Here is a 26,041-nt window from a genome sequence, read left to right as displayed (position 1 = left end):
TTATTTTGTTTGTTTATTTTACAGGGACAATACACGAGGCATTGTTGCACACAGACAACCGATGCCGGATAGGGCATAAAGCTAATTTGCGCACCTTGTCCCTGATTCCCTCCAATCATGGAAAACCAAGAAATAGCAATAGTTTGAGATTTTTAGGCATGGAATTTTTTTTTTAATGTAATGGAATATAGTTTTTATAGTTATGCCTAGATATTTATTATTAATATCAGAGATATTATTTATTTTTATGGACCATATATATATGGTTGTGTGTGTTTTCCCTCCTCTCTCCAACAAACTCATTTATGCTGGTCAGAAAGTTTTGAAATGTGTTAAACCAGTTTCTGGCTTTATAACCAGGATTACATGAGTAAAATATTTAGCTGGAAATCTATCTAAAAAATCTGTAAAGGTACACAAGGAATTCTGAGTTCAGCTAATGGGAAGGCAGAAGACCAGCAGTCACTCTCGGCTCAGGCAGTGGGACAGATATTTGGCTCAACACTTGATAATGTGTCAATTCAACATTTTCAACAATCAGGCATTTCACATCACACATAGGAAAGTTTCCTCCATCCATGAACTTCACCACAAAAAAAAAATCGTTCATCTCTAATTCATGGCTCTCCATCTGGCCCTGTTTAAATGCCTCCCTCCCCCCACACTAGTTCCTTAATCTTACATGCTGTTTTTTTCTTCTTCGCGGAATCTCAAATTGGTCGTTAGGACTCATTTCCATGTGCATTGGCTCTATTGGTGCGCGTTCACGGCCTCACGCTTGCCGCATCATTTGATCAGGCGTGACGCGCCCCTGGGATCCCAATACAATCAGCCCTGGGTTTAATCTCGTGTCCATGAGCAGGTGCTTCGGGTTCAAGGTCTTTTGTTTCACCCCTCACTGTCGCCTCACAACGGGGATAAAAGACAATGAGACCCATTGAAAGAACAATTGCGCTTTTTTTCCAGGGCGCCGCTGTTCACCATCTGCCCGTGTCTGTAAGTACAGGCAGCTGTATTAGTATTTGAAGACTACTTCTTTTCCTTCATTCATATTCATGAAAACATCTCATTTGGATATTTCAACAACATCCAGCACCTATAAGTCAATAAGACTGGGGTTTTGTGTGTAAACATTTGGAAATTGAGCCAAAAATATTTATTAAAAATAACACTAAATCCTGATTAGAAAAGCCGCGTTCGAAACCGCGGTACGTTACTTGGCATTTGTAACGTTAAAAACGTAAAATGTTTTTTTTTTTTGTTATTGTGATAAATGAAAACTAACGAATATCATTTATCTCTGAAGTTGTGTGCAGGCCTTTATATATAATTTGTTTTTGAAAGAAATGTAGGCTATTTAATCAAAAATACAGTAATAGCCTACATTAAATGCAATAATATTAAAATGTAATTTATTCATGTGAAGGCAGATTTTCAGCATCATTACTCCAGTCGTCAGTGTCACATGATCCTTCAGAAATCAATCTAATCTGCTGATTTGCTGCTAAAGAATCGTTTCTTATAATCCTATTATAATTGATCAATGTTGAAAACAGTTGTGCTGTTTAATATTTTTGTGAAAACCTTGATATTATTTTCTAGGATTCTTTAATGAATAGAACGTTCATAAAATATCATTTTTGAAGTTTCATGTATCCTTGCTGAATAAAAAAAGTGAATATTAATTTCTTTCCAAAAATCTTTTTTTATAGATATTTTTAGTAGGCCTATTAACTTAGCTTTAAGTTAACCATATATTTAAGACATTTAGGATAATTGAAGTATGAATATAATATTTTCTTACAAACTCAGGAGTTGATTTCATCTTTGGTAATGCTGAGTTGCTTTACTCACCTGTATCCACTAGATGCTCTTGAGCGCGGTGAGAGGCGGATAATCTGCCCACAGCTCAAGCGCTCAAGAGCCGATAAAGACCCGCCATCTGACGCTCTGTGAACAACACCGTCTGCTGTTATCAGTGTTTATAGCACAACATGGAGGAATGAAGCATCGAGTAATGTGATCAGAGACGATCGCTTCAGCTGGTAAGATCTCATTCTGTACCGCTCGTGTCTCTGCCAGATGATTTGATTATGCCTTTATTTACATACATTTACCATTGAAGCGCTGTTCAGTTAAAATTATATTCAGGCAGGCCTCAATAATGAATCTACCCTGCGGTTATGTTCTAATAATAACGCCATTTAGTGCAGGTCTCTTAAATCAGGGTGCTGTTATGTTACTCCAGTATGATGTGATGGAGTTTGTGAAAACTCACCTGTCTCTCTGGTCCACTTATGTCTATATATGTAACAATTAAAATCATACAGGGGCAGAATTTTGATCTTTCAAAATGTTATCCAAAAAATTATGATTATATGATGAAGCATTTAGATGTCCAACATTTTGCATTTTTGTTTACTGAAGGTTAACATGTTAAAAAAGAAATACTTTTTACATTCTTAAAGTGTAAAGTTGTTTTTACTTCCTACCCATAATTTATACCTAAAATCTGAGGAAATGATGGATAAGAATGGTGTAGAAGCCTCTAACCTAAAGCCTAAACTTCCCTCAATAAAAAACTATCCCTCAAATCTGATTAGAATGATGTTCGGGATCAACAAGGATTTTTCTTGGTGAAATCACATTAACCCAGTAGGTTAATATATATATATAATAACGAAACAGTATTTCTTCTATGCGATACGTTGACATTTCCCACAGTACTATTGCTTATGGTGTCATATTAGCTGATAGCAGACTGATGTTTGGCCTCTCAAAGGATTCTGGGAAGGGATCGGTTTACTTCCAAATGTCTGACCATATGCCTCTAATAACTGGCATGATTTAGTCTCATTAAATTAGGGCTTAGTTTAAGAGCTCGGCTGAGATCAGAGATCCTATTAAGTCTCTGTTCTTATTTGAGGTGACGTGCAACTTGATTGCTTCAATATTAGTTTAAATGGCATTGTTAAAATAGTGGACTTTCAAATCACCTCCTTCCTGTCCTCTCTTCTTCTCTTTTCTCATATCTCAGCAGAACCAGGTCAGGAACAAGGACAGTGTCAAAGCCCTGCTCGTGCTTTCGGTTCAGTGCACACTACACTCTAAAAAATGCTGGGTTGTTTCAACTAAAATTTGGGTCAAATATGGACAAACCCAAATGTTTGGTTAAAATGTAATTATAAAATTTACAGTTAAAGTGAAAGTTTGGGGAAAATTTGGGTTTGTCCATATTTGACCCAAATTTGGGTTGAAACAACCCAGCATTGTTTAGAATGTATGCAACTGTTCCCCTTTTCTTTGGGCTAAACTTTACAAAAGCCCTTGTCTATTAATATTTGGAGGAAATGCATGCATCTTTGCAATAAAATCTGCAATAGATTCATTTTGCATTCTGTTCTAATACAATTAATTCAAACAAAATGTGTAAGCGACTACTAGAATTGAGGCCAATGAGGTTTGGGCCAATTAGGGCTAATGATAGCATGGTGTAGAGAGGTGCCAGTGAACATGCTGCTACTTTTATACACAGACAGCAGGAGTGTGTTCTGACATAAGCACTAACCCACAGACGACTCCTGTGGTGATAACAGCTCTTCTTGTCAGACACCACAATCTGTCCGCTTGGATTTCTCTCTCCTCTTGGATGCTGAATCAGCCAGAAAAGCATCAGAATTTGGCATAATACAGTAAGGGAGATTGGGATCATTTTGGCAGGGAAAACTTTCTAAATTCCATTAAAACTTTGTTTGTAGCTTGTTATTAATGACAGGGCCAGCTTCACAGTTATGTCCTCTGACAAAAGGAGCCAAGAACGGTTCGTTCATCCTTCATCCAAAAATGAAAAATCTGATATTGTTTTTTTCACACTTATGTTAAACTGAATATGTGCGACAGATTTTCTTTCATAAACACAAAATTAGACATGTTGAATAATTAAATTTTTTTTTTCTCCATGCAGTATAACAATGATTGGAGACAGAGACTTTCAAGCTTCAAAAGCACCATAAAAGTATTATAAAGGTAGTCAAATCTTCCTAAGTCATATGAATAATACTTCGATCCGTTTCATTATGATTGAAAATTACCTACTTCCCACTTCTGAAGTTGTGATTAACAAATTCATCGCATTCAAGTACTTTGCTGCCGGAAAAAACAGTAATCATGGAGCACACCAGGTTTATTCTTTAGTATTTATTGGGAAAAATCTTATTAAAGCCAAAATTATATTTAGCATCCCATTCATTGACATCCATAAATATTCTAACGCATTCTCATCCTTTGGCGTCATATGTGACGCCATATGACAAAACGGCGAAATACTACGCACATGGCACCCTTTATCGTCAATATAACACGCACTGTGATGGGTAGGTTTAGGTGTGGGGTAGGGTCTGCGTCTCATATTCACGCTAAAGGATGCCAGTCAACTTTATGACGCCTTGGGTTCGCGTGTTATATTCACGCTAAAGGGTGCCATGTGCGTAGTATTTCGGCGTTTTGTCATATGGCGTCACATATGCCGCCAAAGGATGAGAACGGGCTCAATATTCCCCGGCCCACTCTATCTAGATTCTCAATTCTGGAATTACTGTCAAATACAGGCTATTTTTGCTGTGTATAGAACATACAATACACTTCAAATTATTATTCATATATGTAAACATAAACATGCACTAATTTAACAACAAGACAAGGCGATGTACTGTAGCTGTTGTAGAAAAAGTGGTAAATAGGACTTGAGAGGGCGTTCGTGTCCAGTTTTTAACTAGGAAACTCGTGTCTATAATCCCGATAGCCCTTTACTACTCACATCCGCCATGTTTGTAATAAATATTTACCACTTTTTATGTACTCTTGTAGTTTTAATCGAATACTTGTCCAAAGTGCAAAGGGTTGTGGGCAATATTAGCTGTTAGTGTGTGCACTAACCGGAAATAGAAGACAATGAAGACTGTGAATCTTTGGAAAACTCATTTCAACATACTACGATTTGGGATTTTGGGGGTGTACAAAAATAGGTTTTCATTCTTGAATATTCAAAAACGACATTATTTTTCACATATTTTACGTTGTTGCAGACTGCAGCACCTCTCTTCCCAGTCTGTCATTAAAACTCTGTTTATTTCCTGTCTCTACGAAGCCCCTCCATCCGAAAAGCGCAATGTGCTCTGATTGGTCGGCTAGATCAGTGTATTGTGATTGGTCGATCGCTTAGACTCTTGTTTTGCAAATGTCACACCCCTTACCATAACTGCAAATTTAAACACACTACTAACACAACTCATCCAGGACCCGCCGCTTTTTAGTGACGTGTACGTTCCCGGAAGAAAACTCAAGACTCTAATCAAGGTGTTACACACTAAACAAAGTTGAAAATGTAAAAAAGCATAATAGGTCCTCTTTAAATGACCTGTAGTGGGAATGATGTCTTGACCCCAGGTTTGACCTAGGCTTCATCTGATTCAATTCGCTTTCAGTTTTGTATCGAAATCTTTATTGATTTCGTATCAAGTGTTCCTGACTAACTGCAAGATTGATTGAAGCGTTTAATTGTGTTCGGCCATTTTGACGACCACTCTGAGCTTCTTTAACAAATCACTTACTCTGAGGGTCCAAAACAGAGGGACCGATTGTCGTGAGGGTTGCCATGGATACAAGACCAGCAGGCTCTGATCATATTGACTTGATGATAGCCGTAATTTCAAATAACAAGCGTTCCTGTGTTGTTCTAGAAGGATGATTGCCCCCATTATCATGACATCGCTACCTTGCTGAGATCTGTTACACTGTTATCAATCAGATCCGGCACTGTGTTGCATTCCTCCGGCTCTAATCCGTCTCAGTGGGTCACACAGACCCCTGCTTAACCGATATCAGCTCAGCAGGCGTATTAACTATGGATGACGTCAGCCCTCTGCTGTATGTTATCCACAAGGGCACAGCCTCCCTTCTTCAGAGACACATCACTAAGCTGCTACTGTTCCTGCGCTCGCTGGCGAACTGTGCCAGAGTCTGTGGCTATATTTAGCGCTGCCTGTTTGGTTTTAGGTGCAGATTAATGTGGAGAGATGAAAATGGGAGCGAGGGATATCCGAACCTCTCCGATGATGGATTTTATGGAGGAGCCTGCAGACTGTGATGGAAGCTAAAGGTTTATATCGCTGGCTGTAGTCGCTACCTGGTGGATCTTTTGGTGTGAGCCTGCATCTCCTCTGCAGACAGACAGTAGGTAGGAAATAGATACATATTTGGGCACGTGAAGCACATATATGATGATGTATGTCCGGCTATGCCGGAGTGAGGGAAAAATGTGCCCTTTAAAGAGTTTAAAACCTATCCTGTCTTTTTTGGAAGCCTTGTTTGTTAATGATCCTGATCCATTTTAATGTCCAATGGGGCCCGTTCACATGTATGACTCGTGCTGTTCATGTGTGTGCATGTATATGCTTCATGATCTAAAATAATACATTAATTAAAATATTTCAGAATCAGTTCATATTACCCTGCAATAATTTGAGGGTAATATGAATTTTGAGACAATATTTCATGTGTTGAATGTCTTATTTGTTAATCCTTTATGTGAATTAATTCAAATTAAATTATTTTAAAATCAAAGACAATTGTCAATCCCTCTTGCACTGATTCAATGTTAAAACCAATTAATACTGTAGAATTTATCAAAAGGTAAATAAATAAAATATATGTACACGTATCAAATTCAGTGTTGTTTTTGTTAACTAAAACTATCAAACAATGTGTTCAATTGAAATAAAGCTGAAATAAAATAAAATGGGAAACAAAGAATGAAAGTTATGTTGTTTTGGCAACAAGTTGAAGTTCTGAAATTACAAAAATTAAACTAAATTAATTATATAGAAATATTTTTTCAAATAAATAAAAGTGTCAAACGCACATACCAGATTACTAAAACTTAAATCAAAATTAAAACTGAAAATATAAAAATAAAAGCTCATTTAAAGCTGCATTCCGTAACTTTTTGGGGTTAAAAATTATCCAAAATAATTTCATAACCAGCCAGTGTTCAAAACTCTGTTTGCCTTTTCAAAACGGTAAGCTTGCAATAATGTTTTTAATTCCAGTGATACTCATAGATTTCCGCGGGAAATCAAGCATGTTTTTGTGTCATTACGTCACATCTGTACACATAAAGAAGAGTCTCGGCTAGTAGGATAATATTGCGTGAGGAAGTTGGAGGTGGAGATTTATAGCCTTTTCTCACAGCACTTGATATAACTAAACTCAAAAGTTCAAACGACAATCACCAGTGACAACTGGAGATTCACCCGCTGCAACCGGGCCATGCGAAAACAAGGATAATATCTGAAGGGCATTAAATGTAGTCACGCAATGCTAATGTTAACATTAACAATTTGAGAACAAAGTATAATGTGCACGGGTTTGACGTGATATGATAAGCGAGGGTTAGATTTAATCAGTGCGATTTACTGCAATGCTTTTTTTCCCTCAGTTGGTCAGAACAAAAGTGGATGTTACTTACTAGTTCAGAGGACATTTTCTGGTGAAAATGTTTATGTTGATCATACTTCCATAAAGTATAATCTGTCAATCCGAATGCCGGTATCCACACCGGCGGCGACTGACAGCCGCACATTCTCCTCAAAACATTGTGTTCATCCGCGCTGTGCCGTGCCGAGGCACAACCCACGTAAAGCTGATAATTCCGCGAATAACTGCAATTGCAGATTTCGAACAGAGATGGCGACAAAGACGAAAAAATACGGACTGCAGCTTTAAATAGTAATAAAAACTATAATAGTCTAATATACAGTATTTCTAAAATAACTGCTCATATTAAATAAGACTACATGGAATATTTGTACCCTTAAAAAATACATTTTCACACTGCTAGACTATTTATAATGAACTAGTGAAAACAAAAAAAATTATAAAATTATGTTCAGTTACAGTATATAAATTATCCCTTATCTATTTATAGAATTAAATCTTAATGGAACTTTATATTATCCTTTTACTGAATAAAATATCAGTGTTTAACATTTTGCTTTGTATTTGCTGATGTATTGTCTTCAGGAGTGGGTCGCTGTTCGTCCTTTGACTTGAGGGGGACTAAGAGCGTGAGAGCAAGGCATTCTGGGAAGCACTCCTGGATGTGGTTGAGACTCAGCTATCAGCAGCCGAAGAAAAGTTTATTCAATGGTGCTCATGTATATACTGAAGCTCACCTCCAGGGGCATCATGAGTGGATAAGGGGCGTGACCGGAGGCGGTGCATAGGTCAAGGGGTGGAGCCACTGCAGTGGATGGGCAGTTTTGATTGGAAGGGAGGTTCTGTAAATGATGACCAGCCTTTTCCGCCGGAGTAACGCGAACAGGAACCATGGCAGCGGTACACAAGGAGGCGACGCTGCCTCAGGAGAGCTCAATAACAGGAGGCCTCAACGTCAGGTCCGGCGTCTGGAGTTTAGCCAGGCTATGGATGACTTTAAGACCATGTTCCCTAGCATGGAACATGAGGTTATCGAGTGTGTCTTGAGGGCTAACCAAGGTGCTGTCGACTCCACCATTGACCAGCTCCTGCAAATGAGCTTGGATAGCCAAGCCACGGATGACAGCTCGGATTCTGAGGACAGCATTCCTCCAGAGGTTAGTCTAGAAAGATCTGTTGAGATTAAAAGTTTGGCATTTTTAGATCTTGATGCACAAAATAATCTTTCCTTCTAACCTGCAGATCCTAGGGAGAACGCTAGAGCCGGATAGCTCAGATGAGGACCCTCCACCCGTCTACGCTCCACCCTCCTATGACATGCACATCTATGACAGAAAACATCCCACAGATGTTCCATCCACACCACCACCAAGGTAAGAAGAACATCCAACCGGGTTTTCTGGTGGAAGAAATTACTACTAATAATAGTTTAATCTGTGAGACTTTAATCTGTGAGAGACGTTGTTCACTTTGTTGCTTATGTTGGTTTGGCTGATCTACCATTTAAAGGTGCAGTGTGTGATTTGTAGCGGCATCTAGTGGTGAGGTTAAGAATTACAACCAACAAAAGTTACGGTGGCCGACAGGAAAATATGTCATCGTCTGAGACAGCAAAGAGTAGCCAGTTCAGCAATGAGGTTTCTTTACAAGGATAAATTAAGAAATTATGTTTACTTAATTATTCAGTAAAACTATGTTATTGCGAATATTATTGTTACTTGTTCATCATTGTGTCAGTGTTTTATTCGCTCAACTAAGCTTGCTTCCTTGCACGAAGAGCAACATAGTAACGAAACGCGTTTGTCCGTTTAGGGCCACCGTAGAAACATGTCGGCGCATTTCAATGATCAGGAACCCGCGGTGTGTGTAGACAGAAACTGCTCATTCTAAGCTAATACAAATATAACGGTTCATTAAGTAAGGTTTTTATACACCACTGAAAACGTATTTTTCAAGGTAGTGAGGAAACGCGCTCTGTAGCGCTGTGTGTTCGCTGTCGGCTACGCTAGAAACATGACCACACAATATGTCGACCTCCATCGAATTTCTGCATTATTGCATTTCTTTCGATAGATCCTCAGAAATATTACACAATGCACCTTTAAGCCTTTCTTCTTCTTCTGAGACCAAATTTCTCATATTAATTTTCAAGCTATTTGACCACCAATCTCCTCACAAACCTTCACGCTTTTCTGACTCTGTGTGCTATATATTTTCTAACTGATCTGATTTATGGAATTCCCATATCGGACTTTCAGACAGGCCCAAATTCAAGTCAAGTCAAGTCACCTTTATTTATATAGCGCTTTTTACAATATGATTGTATCAAAGCAGCTTCACAGTGATAACATGAAAACAATATAACAGTGTTTGTTTCTAAAAGAAAATTGAGTCAACGTCCACCTTAAGTAAGGCAGATCAATAATATTATTGAATATTAAATGTCCCCAATTAAGCAAGCCAAAAGCCAAGGCAACAGTGGAAAGGAACCAAAACTCCGTCAGGTGACAGAATGGAGAAAAAAACCTTGGGAGAAACCAGACTCAGTCGGAGGGCCAGTTCTCCTCTGGCCAACGAAGGAACAGTGCATGATTTATGATTCGGGCAGCATTACAAGGCAGATTGGATCGGAACATTTAGAAATTTATCCATTTCCATCTTTTAGAAGTCCAAGTAATCACTCCGGTGTTGAGACGAGTTGTTGAGGATCAGTGCCGTCCACCATAGAGGGTCCATATCGCCGGTGTTGAGTCGTCTCTTCACAGGCTTTGTGATTGGGGTATCTGAAGTCTCTGTGAAAGGCTGGATACAAACTGGAGCTGACGAACGCCGTTTTTCTCGGGACGCGAGTCCCGAGATAACAGCAGAAAAGCAAAAAGGGAAAATAATTAGCGTAGCTGCTGTTCATAATGATTTCCATAACACGGGCGTAAATGATAAAAAACATGAAGACAGTGATTCTTGCATCCCAGAGTCACCCCCCTCCGTCCCCCACTCAACTCAGCCCTGCTTACTGACCTCTACATCCCTCATGCTGCTGAGACCCAACCACAATCTCACAATCTCTCCGCAGCCCAACCTCGTCGTTAAAGCAGGTTTAGTGGCAACGGTTCCGTATGGCATACCACCTACCGCAAAACACAATATCTACCCAACCACCCGTCATTCACGCAATATACACAGGAACGTAATGACTGTAAATACTATGCAACCTATACAAATAACCTACAGACTCTTCAAGTTTTATAATATTAAATGCATTTGATCTGATTCAGCAGTGGTATAAAAGGTAAGCATTATGTAAATGCTTGGCTAAAAACTAGATCTTTAATCTAGTTTTAAACTGGGACAGCGAGTCAGAGCCTCGAACAATATCAGGAAGGCTATTCCAGAGTTTTGGAGCTAAATGTGAGAACGCTCTTCCTCCTTTAGTGGACTTAGATATCCTAGGAATGACCAGAAGCCTCGAATTTAGTGATCTTAAAGAACGCGATGGATTGTAGGGCGATAGAAGGTCCATTAAATACACAGGAGCTAAACCATTTAGGGCTTTATAGGTCAGTAATAGTACTTTGTAATTGATACGGAATTTGATAGGTAACCAGTGTAGAGATGATAAAATTGGTGTTATATGATCATATTTTCTTGACCTAGTAAGAACTCTAGCAGCTGCATTTTGCACTAACTGTAGCTTGTTTATTGAGGATGCAGGACAGCCAGCTAATATAGCATTACAGTAATCTAGTCTCGAGGTCATGAATGCATGAACTAACTTTTCTGCATCAGAAACAGATAGCATGTTACGTAGCTTTGTAATGTTTCTAAGGTGGAAAAAGGCTGTTCTTGTAACATATGAAATATGATTTTCGAAAGAAAAGTTGCGGTCTAGTATAACACCCAGGTCTTTTACTGTAGTGGATAAAGTAACAGGACATTCTTATATATTAAAGTTGTATTGTAAGTGAGTTTGTGGGTAGTTTTTTGGACCAGTAATACCTCCGTTTTATCTGAATTTAGTAGCAGGAAATTACGCGTCATCCAGCATTTTATATCTTTGAGACACTCTGTCAAATTTGATAAGTTAGTGTTTTCATCTGGCCGTGATGAAATATATAATTGAGTGTCATCAGCATAACAGTGGAAATTAATTCCATGTTTTCTTATAATATTACCAAGTGGGAGCATATATATTGAGAATAGCAGAGGGCCTAACACCGATCCTTGCGGCACTCCATAGTCTACTGACGTTATCTTTGATTTTTCCCCATTTAAACAGACAAAATGATAACGGTCTGATAAGTACGATCTAAACCAGCTTAATGCCTGTCCCTGAACACCAGTGTAGTTTTGTAGTCGATCCAGGAGTATTTTATGATCGATAGTGTCGAACGCAGCGCTAAGATCGAGTAGAACTAGTATTGAGATAGAGCCTTGGCCAGAAGCTAAAAGTAAATCATTTGTAATTTTAACTAGCGCAGTTTCTGTGCTATGATGCGGTCTGAATCCTGACTGGAATTTTTCATATATCTCATTTTCTTGCAAGAAAGAGCACAATTGAGCGGACAGAATTTTTTCTAGTATTTTAGACATAAATGGAAGATTTGAAATGGGTCTGTAATTTGCTAAGTTATTTGGGTCTAATTGCGGTTTCTTAATGAGAGGTTTTATTACTGCCAGCTTGAATATTTTTGGAACATGACCTAAAAATAAAGACGAGTTAATAATATTGAGAAGAGGCTCTTCCACTACAGGTAACACTTCTTTCAGTAGTTTAGTGGGTATTGGATCTAATAAACATGTTGTTGGTTTCGATGCAATGATAAGTTTATTTAGCTCTTCCTGTCCTATAGTTGTAAAGCGGTGTAGTTGTCCCAGAGGGGCGATAATTGAGGCTGAATCATAAGACACCATAAAAGAGTGTACATTTACATTTACAAATTCCCATAGACTTCCTTTATATAATAAAGAGTCTTAAAGGAATAGTTCACCTAAAAATGAAAGTTCTGTCAGTATTTACTCTCCCTCATGTTGTTCAACCCCGTAAGACTTTTGTTCATCTTCGGAAAACGAATTAAGATATTTTTGATTAAATCTGAGAGCTGGATCACTCCTCCATAGGCTTCTAGGTAATTGCATCTGCAGGCCCAGAAAAGCTATTAAAGACATTGTTAAAATAGTCCAATTTGCTACATTGGCTCAACCTTAAGTTTATCAAGCGACAAGAATACTTTTTGTGCGCAAACCCCCCCCAAAAATAATGACTTTATTCAACTATTAATTTTCTTCTGTGTGGGGCTCGAGTGAGTTCACGAGAGCGCTGCGACGCATGCGCGAGAACTGAGAAGATGAAGCTCACAATCATTTGATGTGAAAGGTAAGCCATTAATTTTGTGCCATTGGTAAGGCACTTTTACGTTTTCTCGTTGGTTTCTCACGATTCGGACATTCAGGAAACGCACACTTTAGAACCATTTTAAACACTAAATCGAGACACATCTGCGTCATCTTCTCAGTTCTCGCGCATGCGTCGTGTCGCTCTTGTGAACTCACTCGAGGCCAACACAGAATAAAATTAATAGTTGAATAAAGTCGTTATTTTTGTTTGTTTTTGTGCACAAAAGTATTCTCGTCGCTTGATAAACTTCAGATTGAGCCACTGTAGTCACTTGGACTATTTTAACGATGTCTTTAATAACTTTTCTGGGCCGGCAAGTTTCAATCCCTTAAGGCCTCATTATGCTTCTGCGTCAACTCCACGGCGTAGCCACGCCATCACTCCTACGGCGTCGTGGCCGTTTTATGGTTCTGCGTCAGGTTGAGCTGCATTGCGGTGCATCTGACCAATCACAGCCCTTGTGGTCTGCTTCGCCTCGACGCGTAGTTACAATTTTTTGGAGGTGCATGTCGAGCTACGGCGGATGGGTTCGCGGCGACGCTGAGGGGTCTGCGGGGGTACGCCGTCAATTCGACGCAGAAGCATAAAACAGGCTAGAAGCCTATGGAGGAGTGATCCAGCTCTCAGATTTCATCAAAAACATCTTAATTTAACTTAAAATAACTTAATATCCCTTTAAGCTGTCATAACACTAGCAAAGCCTAACCACTAGCATTATGACAACATGCTAAAATATTTAATTTTAAGTTTAATGTGCTAGAATCCCTAACAAAATACTAAAACATGTTAAATTACGCTAGCCAAATGCTAAAACATTATAGCAATGTGTTAAAACATGTTAACAATAACTAGTGATGTCAATATATACTAGCAGCATGCTAAAGTATGTTAGCAACATGCTATCACTGCCTAGCTTGCTAGCTGGCTGTTTTTCTTAATGTATCTATATAACCATCAAACTTTAAAAAATATTTTAAACTTTCAGACAAAGCTTTGTGAAGCCAACCTCAATGTTTGTCCTGATGAACTTTACTTCTCTAGTTTATTCTGCTGTTTGGTTTAGTTTTAAAAACAGTTTAAATTTACACTTTGTTTAGCGAATAAACTGTTTTTATGTTCGCTGTTAGTTTGATGTTACTACATCAAACTATCATAAGTCTTGAAGATGACGTTTTACAGAGTGTTATTTACAGTAACTAGCATGAAATCCAAACTGACATCGCTAGCTATGTTTTATGACTGGAAAATTGGAATATCGCATAAAACATGCAAATAAAGCGGTGTTTTCATTTCTCATGTGTTCAAGAGAACAAAAAATCTGGGAAACTGGCACAAATTATCAATAATAAACTTTAAAGTTGCTGCAAAGGGGGAAGCCACTGACGCTCTTTATCTCCTACATAAGAAATGACTTAATAATACTAGACGAAATTCAAGAAATGCTGTCATGTCAGAGGCGGATGCCTGATGTTTGGGAACATAATCGTGTGAGACCGTTTTGTGAGGTAATAATACTAAATCATTTTAATGACAGACTTTGGCTCAGGCATTTCTGAATGACTAAAACAATGCGAGCATGATTAATGCGATTGGTCCAATTGTTAGTCCAATCACATCTTCTTTTTTTTTGTTACACATCAAGGGATTTATTTGGTAAATGGGTTTCCAGTTGTACTTTATGCACAATGTCTTCTTATTGTGTAAAAATGTATCCACCTCAATTGAGTGCACAAGTTTTTATGCAGATCTTGGCATTTCCATGCCGCGTTTTTTTCTCTTTTGTATGTGATAAAAAGTGTGGATGGAAACATAGCTATCGCTATCTATTACTGTGTGAACTCAATAAACAACAGTGTCTTATAAATGATATCAATCACAAGGTAAGGATCCAATCAGGTCTTTCTAATTTCAGGTGTGTTTCAGAAGAAGAATTAGTTTTTATTTTATTTTATCCTCCTCATTTTTCCAGGTTTGATGATTATCCTCCTGGGCATCAGCGGGTCGGAAGATACAGGAACTGGAATCCACCGTTACTAGGCAACCTGCCCGATGACTTCCTGCGGATCCTGCCTCAGCAGTCAGAGAGTATTCAGGTAGATTTACAAATTACTAGCATACAAATCATGGCTAAATATCATGCGTTTACAATGCCAGGCATTTAGATCCAGATTCAAAGATATTGATTTAGATTCAGATGCAGATTCAACAAATCTGTCCAAATTCACCAGATTTATATACAGTGACAATATACAGTACATATAATGCATTTTTTCGGGCACAATATCTTTCAATAAAGTACACAGAATCAAGATGTAATGCTTGTTTTTGTAAACTCATGATATTTAAGACCTCCGTTAATGTCTAAATTCACTAACTTTAAAGGACAAGTTTGGTATTTTACACTTAAAGCCCTGTTTTAAGATCGTTTCTGATGAAATCGAATGGTTAAGATTGAAATTTGGACAAATGCTGCTGTCCCGAGATCTTTTGGTTTCTGTGTTAGCAACACCCCCCACCCCCCCACACCTCCACAATGGTTTCATAGGGGCACTTGAAGAATCATTGATAAAACGCATTAAACTTTAGTTTAAAAAGACGTGAAACTCACCGAGTGGTCTGGGGTGTTCACTGAAATGCTCACACAAAAATCGCTGCAAAAGATGGTTTCCAACAGGTGTTTTACCATTCGTTGTAAAACTGTGGACCTATTTTTCCAAACGCCTCACAACCGGACATTCTTCCGTTGAGAGCTAGATATATTGGCAGAGACTATTTATATAGAGACATGCCACTTCCTCAATCCTCAATACAACTATATAGGGAAAACCCGTAACGCCAAAGATGGCGTTGTATGCACATGTCCCGCCCCTCCCCCTGGAAAGCCAATCGTCTGCTTTTAACAGTCAAGCCGGGAAACATTTGAGCCTATCATCTGGTTCCACTGACGCATGCGCACAGTTGAGGTTTGCGACAGCGGAAAATACGTTACTGTTTGGAAAGGCGGCAGATTTGATATGCAGTGTATGTGTGCGTTGTGTAAATATCAGACATCCCAAGTCTCCCGGAAATTAGTTCAAATCTCCCGGAATCTAGAGCGAGCGAACGAGAGCGCGTACATACTGTGTTTCAAACCGTGTAGCGCGCGCGCGGCAGAGAGGGAGAGAACCCTTGCGCATGCGTAGTAAAAGTATAACCGTATTGGCATTTTAAACCTTATTTTGGGGCAAAGTCATCAAACTTTTTCAGCAATTTTTAGCATATTTTACTGATGTTTCTATATTACATGTTTATGTCCCAGTGACCAGTGAAAGTGCAGTTCTGACTCTCTGCCCATTCATTTAGATCGGAGCCTGGTCTTGTTAGTCCGAAATAGCGGCCCGGAGGCGTTGCCAAGATGGCGGCCGAGTGGCATGACTTGCCTAAAAGGACTTTGATAATAGACACTCCAGCCCAGTTGGTGGCGATAATGCACCTTTGCCAATGTTTGGGTAGCGTAGCCTACGATACCGCGACTGCTTAAGACTACAGAAAGAATACAAACAACCCCATTTCCGTTTCCGGCGGCGGAGTAATACTGTACCTCACAGAACATCCAATACAAGTCAATGGAGTTGGACAAAAACTACGATAAAACTTGTTGGAAAGCATCTTTTGCCGGGATTTTTGTGTGAGCATATCAGTGAACACCCCAGACCACTCGGTGAGTTTCACGTCTTTGTAGACTAAAGTTTAATGCGTTTTATGAATGATTCTTCCAGTGCCCCTATGAAACCATTGTGGAGGTGGGGGGGGTGCTTACACAGAAACCGAAAGTTCTCGGGACAGCAGCATTTGTCCAAATTTCAATCTTAACCGTTCTATTTCATCAGAAACGATCTTAAAACAGGGCTTTAAGTGTAAAATACCGAACCTGTCCTTTAAGGCCAGACAAAGCAAATCAATCATCTCATGGTTGATTTTTTTTTATGCCATTTAGGTAAAAAATGTCGTTGGTGATTTTTGTCTCCCCACAGCGTTCTCAGAGCAGCTTGTCTCAGCCTTCCTCCTCCTCCTCTTCCTCCCTGTCATCCCTGACGCAGCTCTCGTCCAGCAGTGGTGCTCTGTCAGGTAGCGTTTGGTCATCTGAACAGGACAGGAAGTTGAAACAGTACTTGGATGACGAGAGAATCGCCCTTTTCCTGCAGAATCAGGAGTTCATGAAAGAGCTACAGCGTAACCGAGACTTCCTCATAGCTCTGGAGATAGGTACACACACACACACACACACACACACACACACACACGTACGAGGACCTCAATGTGAATTTCATATTGCCTTCTATTTTTCTTAAAGTCATAATGTGACGGAAGCGGCAACTGATTTTTTTCTATATTGTGACAACATCCGAGTGAAGCTGATTATTGAAAAGGAAAAAATGAAGGGCAGGGGCCAGTCTATGGCAGGGTCAATTCATCGGTTGTTAACTGGATGGAGGCAGATCTCAATCTGAGCTTGCGGTTGGTTGTAAGAGGCACGTTTATGCAGGCTAAATGATTGGAAGAAGCCTGGCAAGTCTGTCACTTTACTGAAAGATTGGGAAATGACATTTTGATTAAAAAAAATAACAAAGCCAAATAAATAAACCAACAAGGATGAATATGCATGGATAAATCGCTCACATTCAGATCATTAATATGCATTTTCAAAATAGGATGAATTTCATGTCGACTTTACATTACAATTAAATGAAAAGTATACTTCAATTTTACTGACTTATATATTACTATATTAATATTCATGAATTTATATTGAATTAAATTCTAATTTAAATACAATTTATACTTACTATAGACTAATTTCTAGCCATTTTTTAAGTGAATGAAGTAAAAACTATATATATATATATTATTTATTATTCCAGTTGCTATTGGGCCATTTTTCTGATATTTTTCCTCCCAAAAGCTGTATTATAACTTGGTCGGAAACTACAGAAAAAACACATTGTCACACAAGCACTCATTTTTCAAACATACTTCACTTAGGATGAAATAATGTTTGGATTTCTCCATGTGAGGAAAATCTTTCATTCATAGTAAAGAATTCATAAATCAACATTGCAGTCAAGCAAGTTTTTTGCATTCTTTATCATTATTTGGGGTGAAATAAACATTATTATTATCATTATACCCCTCAAAGTCTTGGTTCCTCCCAAGATTTCTTCCTCACCTTTCCTGCTTTTTGTAATGATTTATAATATGAAAAGCGCCATACAAATAAAATGTATATTAATTTAATCAAGTACTACATTTTGTACTTTATTCCCTTCAAATTGCAAAAAGATTTGCAATGTTTTTTATTCTCATATTTGTAAACCATCGCTCCTGTCATTCTGCTAAAAATGCATTTGTAATTAACCTCAGGTTTGTGAACAGCTTTCATTCCTAACACACAGTGTGCAGTGTTGTGTTCAGTCCTCTCACTCTTCACCTGCCCTCAGTGACCCTGTTACCTGCTGTGTTTTAGATCGTCAGAGGTGCGAGAAAACACAGTGTGGTCATTCATCCGCTTGCACAGAGAACTCCACCGAAGGTGATTCCCTTCATCTTCATCCATCAGCCACACGGCACGAGCTGCTCTGCCACATACACTGACAGGAAGCTTCATCAGAACCTGTTTGTGCCGCCACATAAATCATAAAACTCAGATAATGGCCTACATGGGTCATATTCTCTATCACACTTTGTAACTTTACAGACCTTTTTCAAGTTCAACATTATTACACACTAAAGAAAGTTGAAAAAATGCAAAAAAGCATAATAGGTCCGTTCCTTAACACTAACTTCATTATTAGAAAAATAAAATGCTACAAAGCACACAGTCACTCCAAAGTGATTTATTCTCTGTATCAGTGCGCACTTTTTGTGAACTCCCTGAAATGCCTGCATTATAGTCTTGAGTTTTTTTCCAGGAACGTACACGTCACAATATTCCACATTTAAGTAATTCCCACCCAAGGTATACGCAAAAAGGTCGTGGCCTGGTTGAGTTGCATTAGCAGTGTTAAAACTTATGGTTATATTAAGAGGCGTGACATTTCCAAAACTCATTTAAAGCGGTTGACCAATCACAACACATTAATTCAGCACAGTCGACCAATCAGATCAAGTTGCACTTATTTGGAAGGAGGAGCTTCATAGACAGTTCCCGCCCCCTTTTTCAGCAGCGCTGGTTCCAGAAGTATTTTTCCCCATGGGCATTAAAAAAAAAAAGTAATGTTAAAGAGTTGTAAGCAATGAAGCAATCCAATCAGCTAAGAGGTGAATCATAACATTACAAACTATGATATGAAAGCAAAAAAGTTTTTGAAAATCGGACAAAAATACAAAGGTACAAGACTGTGTACTTAACGGCTTCAGTGAGGGAAAGAACTTCAATCCCATGAAGCATTGCGAACAGCATAACCGAATCGAAAAAACGATGGAGAAAAATAAAACTTCTCATGTACAAATGTGTGTGTGTGTGTGTATATATATATATATATATATATATATATATATATATATATATATATATTAAGTTTATTGCAAAATATGGATATATATTTTAAAAAATTAAGCATTTTGACAGCCTAGAGGCATCGACTCGATTACGTCATTCGCAGTGCTTCATGGGAGTGGGCGGAGCTAAAGAGACCTTTTTTTTGTATGTTTGGTTGTTTTTTTTACTGTACCTTTAAAAAAAAATCAAGAAATAGTTAAGAAATGCTGTCAACATTTACTCAACCTTCTTTACGAACAAATGTTGACATGCTCATATCTAACTCTTGATGTAGGTGATAATTGTGGCTCGGGGTCTGAGGAAGCCTGTTCGTCTGTCTCTGATGATGCCTTATTCCTGGAGAAACTCAAGCATATGGGCAAATGTAAGAGAACGCAGACCTAAAGTGTAAAACTCATCAAATTTCTTAAAGGAGAACTCTGGTCAATTTTAACATTGAGCTCATTTTTTTTTTCCTGTTTTCGGTCGAAGTCCACAGTAGTCGATTGTCGAATGCGCGCGCGCGATCATTGATAACTAAGCAATGGTAATTTACCAAAGATCGCACGCGCGCACTCGACAATCGACTACTGTGGACTGAAAACAGGAAGTAAATACAGGTATGTGAGCTGGCTGAATTAACATCACTTTTATTAATATCTTTCACATCTAGAGCAGTCAGATTCACCGTGTTCACTCTGAATAAAATCACTCACATGGCTGTGCACTTGTAATGACACATCAAGGATGTTAAGAGGCTAAAAGCAGGTTTAAAACTTGCCCCATTTAAGTCAACAGGGTGCAAATTTTAAAAAGAGGATAACACGGTGTAGGCAACACCGATTTTTGTCATTGTTATCTGTACTGACAGCACTCCAAATTTACAAAAAAAATGAGCTCAATGTTAAAGTTGACCAGAGTTCTCCTTTAAGCTCTCACCCCATTCTGACCACTGTTTTATTACCTACAGCTACAAGGAAGAAGCTTTTTGAAATTGCGAGGTCATTCTCGGAGAAGACCAGAAGGAAGAAGTCCAAAAAGCGAGCTCTACCCAAGCATCAGTCATATCCTCACAATTCCAGCCCAGACAATCGCTGCCTGAAGTTAGCATCTATGTATGTTGTGTAAAGGAGGAGTTCTTACATTGGTATTTCTGGATCTTTCTTAGTCTAGCACTTCATGCTAATGTTCATGTCTAAATATACTTATTTGATCATGTAGCCTATTGTACGAATGCCCAAAGTTAAAAGTGCTAGATTTCAAATTCATCTTAGAATTAGCTATAGGGCATCGTAGTATTAAACCTGTAGTGTGTTTGTTCCTTGACTTCCTCTCAGTCTGGGCTCTGCAAACTCCACCATCAATCTCCTGGATGAAATAGAGGGGCCACTGTCAGGTAAATATTCTCCTTATCTCAATGTAGTGGCACTGCATGGATGCATAATATTTGGTGAAACCTTGTAAAGTGAATGTGTGTATGTGTTTGGAAGCTGAGGACAACAACCAACTCAAGAGGCTTTCAGGAAGAGAGGAAAGGGAGGAATCAAAGGAAGTGATGTCATGGTAAGCGCACACATACACGCTAAACACCATCAAAGATTTAGATAATTGGTATTAAATGTATTTATATATAATAATAAGTATAATATATCATATGTAAAATATATTTATTTCCACCTTAGCATAAATTAGAGCTATATAATAAAATGTGTTATTCCTTTACGCCTTTTGAAATTCTCAGAAAGTTGTTAATTTTTATTTAAAATTTTATTTGATTATCACTACACTTTAGATTTAGATAATTCCTATTAAAGTTATAACAATGTTTTTTCTATATTGATCAAAGGGTTGGGGTCAGTAAGATTTTGTAATGTTTTTGAAAGCCTCATGCTCACCAAGGCTGCACTTTTTTGATCGAAAATACTGTAAAAATAGTAATAGTTATTTAAAATAACTGTTTTTCTATTTATATATATATTTTAAAATGTAATTTATTCCATTGCTCTCGTCTTCAGTGTCACAATCCTTCAGAAATCATTCTAACATGCTGATTTGCTGCTCAAAATAACATTTATTATTATTACAAATGTTGAAAACAGTTATGCTCATTAATATTGTTTTGTGGAAACTGATTCATTTTTTCAGGATTTTTTCTGAAGTAGTTCAACACAACAAATGTTCCAACTGAAAATGCAACTTTTAATGACTTCTGCAGTCTCAAAACTATTCAACCCCCTGAATAGAATCGCTCACAACAGCACAAATCTGCAAAAACAGGTGTTGTCTCAAAAACACCTGATGCAACTAATCAAGGGCTTCATTAGTTGCACCAGGTGTGCCTGAGCTAGAACACATGAAATATATGAACTGGCTAGGTTTGTTGAGAGCCATTTTTCTAACATGCAGTCAAATGTGACAGTCAAAAGAGTGGTCCAAAAAGATAAGAGATAGGACATATAAGAACAGGATACAAAACGATAGCGAAGGCACTAAACGTTGGAAGCATAGTTTGCAAGTTCAAAGTGAAAGGAACAGTGGTTATACTACCTGGACGGGGCAGAAAAAGGAAGATATTAACGGCTGCAACCAGATTTCTGAGAATGCCGGTTTAAAAAAAAACCTTGAGTGACTGCAAAAGACCTGCAGCAAGACTTGGTGGCAACAGTGACTGAAGTTTCAGTTTGCATAGAAAGGTGCGTATTAACGCATGCGGTTTCCATGCCAGAACTCCCAGACGTACACCACTACTGACCCAAAAGTGCTCAAAATCATATAAATAAGCCACAAAAGTTTTGAGATTCTGTTCTGTGAAGCAATGAAACATTTCAGAACTTTTCGGCCCTATGGATCATTGGTATGTCTAGAGGAAGAAGAATGAAGCATATGTGGAAAAAGATTAAGAACACACTGTCTACAGTTAAGCATGGTTGGGGATCGGTGATGCTTTGCATCCTCTGGCACTGGAAACCTGCAGCGTGTGGAAGGCAAGATGGATTCATTGTAGTATCAGGAAATCCTAGGAAAAAAAACGTCAAGTCACCTTCATTTATATAGCGCTTTAACAATATGGACTGTTTCAAAGCAGCTTTACAGTGATAATAGGAAATTAAAGTAACAGAGATTGTTTTGGCTTTACAGCAGCTCTAGAATAAAGTTATTGTACAGCTAAAGTTAGTTTTGATTGATTCACTTCCATCGCAACGATCATTAGTTATTAACTATGGGGCCGCTAACACGACACCGTTCTAACAGAAAATTCTTTAATGCGATCTGGCCGTTCATTTGCATAAAATAGTGCCTGGTGGCTCTGAGAATTATTATTTTATTTTTTCCGCTTCCGCGTAGCCGCGTGGATCAGAATTATCCCAACAACATTTTATCAGTACAGAGGTAAAGGGAAGGTCTTCACAGGGGAGAGACTAGTGACACTTCAGGATTGCGTTGTCGTCGTGTCCAGGCGCAGGTCCTTCATCAGATCTGGATACGGCCTGGATCCGGCGGACTGCGATAAACCTCGGGATAAACAGAGACACAAATATTAGCGCAGACGCCATCCTTCTTATGATGTACAAAGTACATCAGGATTTATGGGAAGTGTTCCCGGTTCCGGCTGATCTAAACTATGCAGCCTAACATTGAATTATAGAAGTCTATAGAGTGTTATGTGAATGCTAGGTCAAAGAGATGTGTTTTTAGTCTAGATTTGAACTGACAGACTGTGTCTGCTTCCCGGACAATGTTAGGAAGATTGTTCCAAAGTTTTGGTGCTAAATAGGAAAAGGATCTACCGCCAGCAGTCGATTTTGATATTCTAGGTATTATCAACTGGCCAGAACTTTGAGATCGCAGTTGACGTGAAGGACTATAATGTGTTAAGAGCTCGCTCAAGTACAGGGGAGCTAAACAATTTAGTGCTTTGTTAGTAATCAGCAATATTTTAAAATGTATTCAATGTCATGCCGTCTGTGAGGAAGCTGAAGCTTGGGCGTCACTGAACCTTCCAACAGGACAATGATCACAAGCATACCTCACATTGCACCAAGGCTTGGTTGCAGAAGAAGTCCCGGAAGATTCGACAGTGGCCATCACAGTTACCTGACTTGAACCCTATAGAAATTCTCTGATGGGATTTGAGTACCTGGTATTGGTAGTACCTTGATGGGAGACCTCCTGTGAAAACTAGGTTGCTGCTGGAGGTGTTAATGAGGGGGTGCTCACCCTGGGGTCTGTGTGGGACAGGGACTATATTTCCAAAAAGCACCGTCCTTCGGATGAGACGTTAAACCTAGGTCCTGACTCTCTGTGGTCATTAAAAATGTGTAACCCAGGCATCCTGGCCAAATTTGCCCATTGTCCCCTATTCATCATGGCCTCCTACTCCTATATATACTGATGATTGGCTTCATCACTCTGTCTCCTCTCCACCAGTAAGCTGGTGTGTGGTGGGCGTTTGACGCAATATGGCTGCCGCCGAATCATCCAGGTGGAGCTGCACATCGGTGGTGGTTGAAGAGATTCCCCCTTCTATGTAAAGCGCTTTGAGTGCTGAGAAAAGCGCTGTATAAATGTAACGAATTCGGGGTTGAATAATTTTGAGACTGCAGAAGTGATTAAAAGTTGAATTTGAGGAAAACACTCTGCTATTTCAATTACTTTTGTTTGATTTGTTCATTGCAAACAGCCGAATGTCTGTACATTTTGCCAATAGACCTGATTTGCAATGTGGGTTGAATAATTTCGATTACAATGGTGTATATGTATTTGTACACTTTCTATATATTAAAGAATCCTGAAAAAAAAAATATATATATATTAATTGATATGTTCTTGTATGATCTTTTACAGATGGATAATGGACCGGAGCAGCCAATTTTCTCTGAATTTAAAAGCTAAAGCATCATGAAAATCAAGATTTTACTCATTAGTTTCCTGCAATGCTTAATTAAACCTGAGCCATGAAATCATCGTAGCTCTATTGTTTGTAATATTCTGGTTCAACAGTCTCTCTTGTAGTTTCTGGCTGGCATGCGGTGTAGCAGATCAGATGGTGTTAAGAAGACTGCTTTGTCGGGTCGGTGCTCACGCTGTGCTGGGACTCAGGAGTCAGAACATCCACAAGCACAAAACCCCATTAGTCAGCTTGATAAGAAAATCTGTGTTTATCTCAGGAGAATTTAAATGGCATGGAGTTCATGCAATGTTTTAGAGATAATGCTCTTTCCGTTTCTCATGATCTTATTTGATAGATAAGATATTACTTTGATACCTGGGTGATTGATTGAAAATTAGTTCTCAGATTTAGTTGCAATGTTTTCAACCAGCTCACTATCTAAAATCATGCTTCAAGACTTCATTTCACCATTCATTCCTGAAATGAACATTCATGATATTATTCTTAGTGTGTGAAGTAAGATCTGGTTGTGTGTATTTACGCTGGGTTAGTAAATATTAAAACTAAATTGTAATTTTCAAAGTTTAGGGCTTGTTAGCTCACTGTAAATTGCTATTGATTTTCAAATGATCATTTTGTTTGTTATTAAATAAATTACATTATGAAACCGACACTTCTGTGTTTGTTTTTATTATTAAACAGTTCCCAGAATATTAAAAGTTTCATTATGAAGCTTTTTATATGCACACATTTACTCAGGAGTCAAAGATTTAGGATGTAAAACAGTTTTGTTTTAAAACATTTATTTTGTTTGTTACGGCTGAATTTGATTCTGCTGCATTTCCTCTAAAGACCAGTAGAGGACGCCACAACACTTCTTTAACCCAATGTTTAACAACTGTAAAGGGGTGGTTGATTATGATTTCACTTTTCTAACTTTAGTTAGTGTGTAATGTTCCTGTTTGACCATAAACAACATCTGCGAAGTTCAAAGCAAAGGGAAATATTTTATTTTAAAGAAATCTCTTTTTAAGGACTAAAACAGACTAAACGACATTCCTCCCGCGTTAGTGACATCACGAACCCTAATTACATAGTTTACATAAACCCCGCCCCCGGGGACTAAATTGATAGATTATCATGACAGAATATGCTAATGACTAAGATAACTACACATACCTAAACTACATAAATTCATCAGCTACCATTCAGAAATGTTGTCACTTTTTGAGTCCATCCTTGTCTGACTCTGGTTTGAACATAAAAGGCTTAAAGTGTTTGAAATGCTCAGTGTGTCTGTGTGAGGTAAAGCTTGTTCTAAACCTGTATGAGTTTATTTCTTCTGTTGAACACAAAAGAAGAAACGGACATAAAAATCAACAGTAACAAACCACAGTAAATGTTTATGCATAGCTTCAATAAATTATATAAATATAGGCCTAAGTTGTTGATAGAAATGTATGTACCAAATTTAGTTTAAATTAATGTTGGTATATTGGTGAACTCGATGGTTTGTAACACTTTATTTTCACTTCGCCATCATATTTGACCTAGATCATGTAGCCTATATGATTATGACTAAAAAGCTTATGCTGTGGAAATTGCTGTAACTGTCCAGTAGATGGCGCTATACACCAGTTCTCCTGCTTAATGTTTGTTCATCTCAAACTGATTTTTATTTTGATGTCTCCACAATTTTGTTTCTAGACACAGACTAAATACCTGTAGGGCCCCTGGAGAGAGA

The 26,041-nt window shown here is 38.3% G+C and overlaps 1 protein-coding gene across 4 annotated transcripts; it reads left to right on the top strand.

Moving 5' to 3' along the window:
* The first annotated feature begins 1,890 nt into the window (after positions 1 to 1,890).
* On the top strand, positions 1,891 to 24,968 carry cuedc1a (CUE domain containing 1a). Of its 4 annotated transcripts, none has more exons than XM_077242110.1 (12): positions 1,891 to 2,045; positions 6,055 to 6,231; positions 8,080 to 8,651; positions 8,737 to 8,867; positions 14,859 to 14,982; positions 16,903 to 17,134; positions 18,393 to 18,458; positions 19,702 to 19,791; positions 20,377 to 20,521; positions 20,744 to 20,802; positions 20,897 to 20,969; positions 24,252 to 24,968. In XM_077242110.1, coding segments are annotated over exons 3-12 (1,230 nt in total). In that variant the 5' UTR covers positions 1,891 to 2,045; positions 6,055 to 6,231; positions 8,080 to 8,342; the 3' UTR covers positions 24,253 to 24,968. The 4 variants fall into 4 exon arrangements, with proteins under 4 accessions (XP_077098225.1, XP_077098226.1, XP_077098224.1 ...); XM_077242111.1 differs by having other exon boundaries at positions 6,055 to 6,235; positions 20,377 to 20,470; XM_077242109.1 differs by having other exon boundaries at positions 6,055 to 6,235.
* The last annotated feature ends 1,073 nt before the right edge of the window (positions 24,969 to 26,041 follow it).

Source organism: Siphateles boraxobius, unplaced genomic scaffold, assembly GCF_051911475.1.
Source record: "Siphateles boraxobius isolate OS27281-9 unplaced genomic scaffold, OSU_SipBor_1 25, whole genome shotgun sequence".
NCBI classification, from domain to species: Eukaryota; Metazoa; Chordata; class Actinopteri; order Cypriniformes; family Leuciscidae; genus Siphateles; species Siphateles boraxobius.
The sequence above is the reverse complement of the archived record's forward strand: the minus strand, read 5'-3'. Positions and strand labels throughout refer to the sequence as shown.

Bases quoted from the DNA above. Each gene is read 5' to 3' on its own strand.
- cuedc1a (XM_077242110.1), top strand. From the start codon at position 8,343: ATGATGACCAGCCTTTTCCGCCGGAGTAACGCGAACAGGAACCATGGC. The intron at 19,792-20,376 runs GTAAGAGAACGC...TATTACCTACAG, and splicing joins ACTCAAGCATATGGGCAAAT to CTACAAGGAAGAAGCTTTTT. The intron at 20,522-20,743 runs GTATGTTGTGTA...ACTTCCTCTCAG, and splicing joins TGCCTGAAGTTAGCATCTAT to TCTGGGCTCTGCAAACTCCA.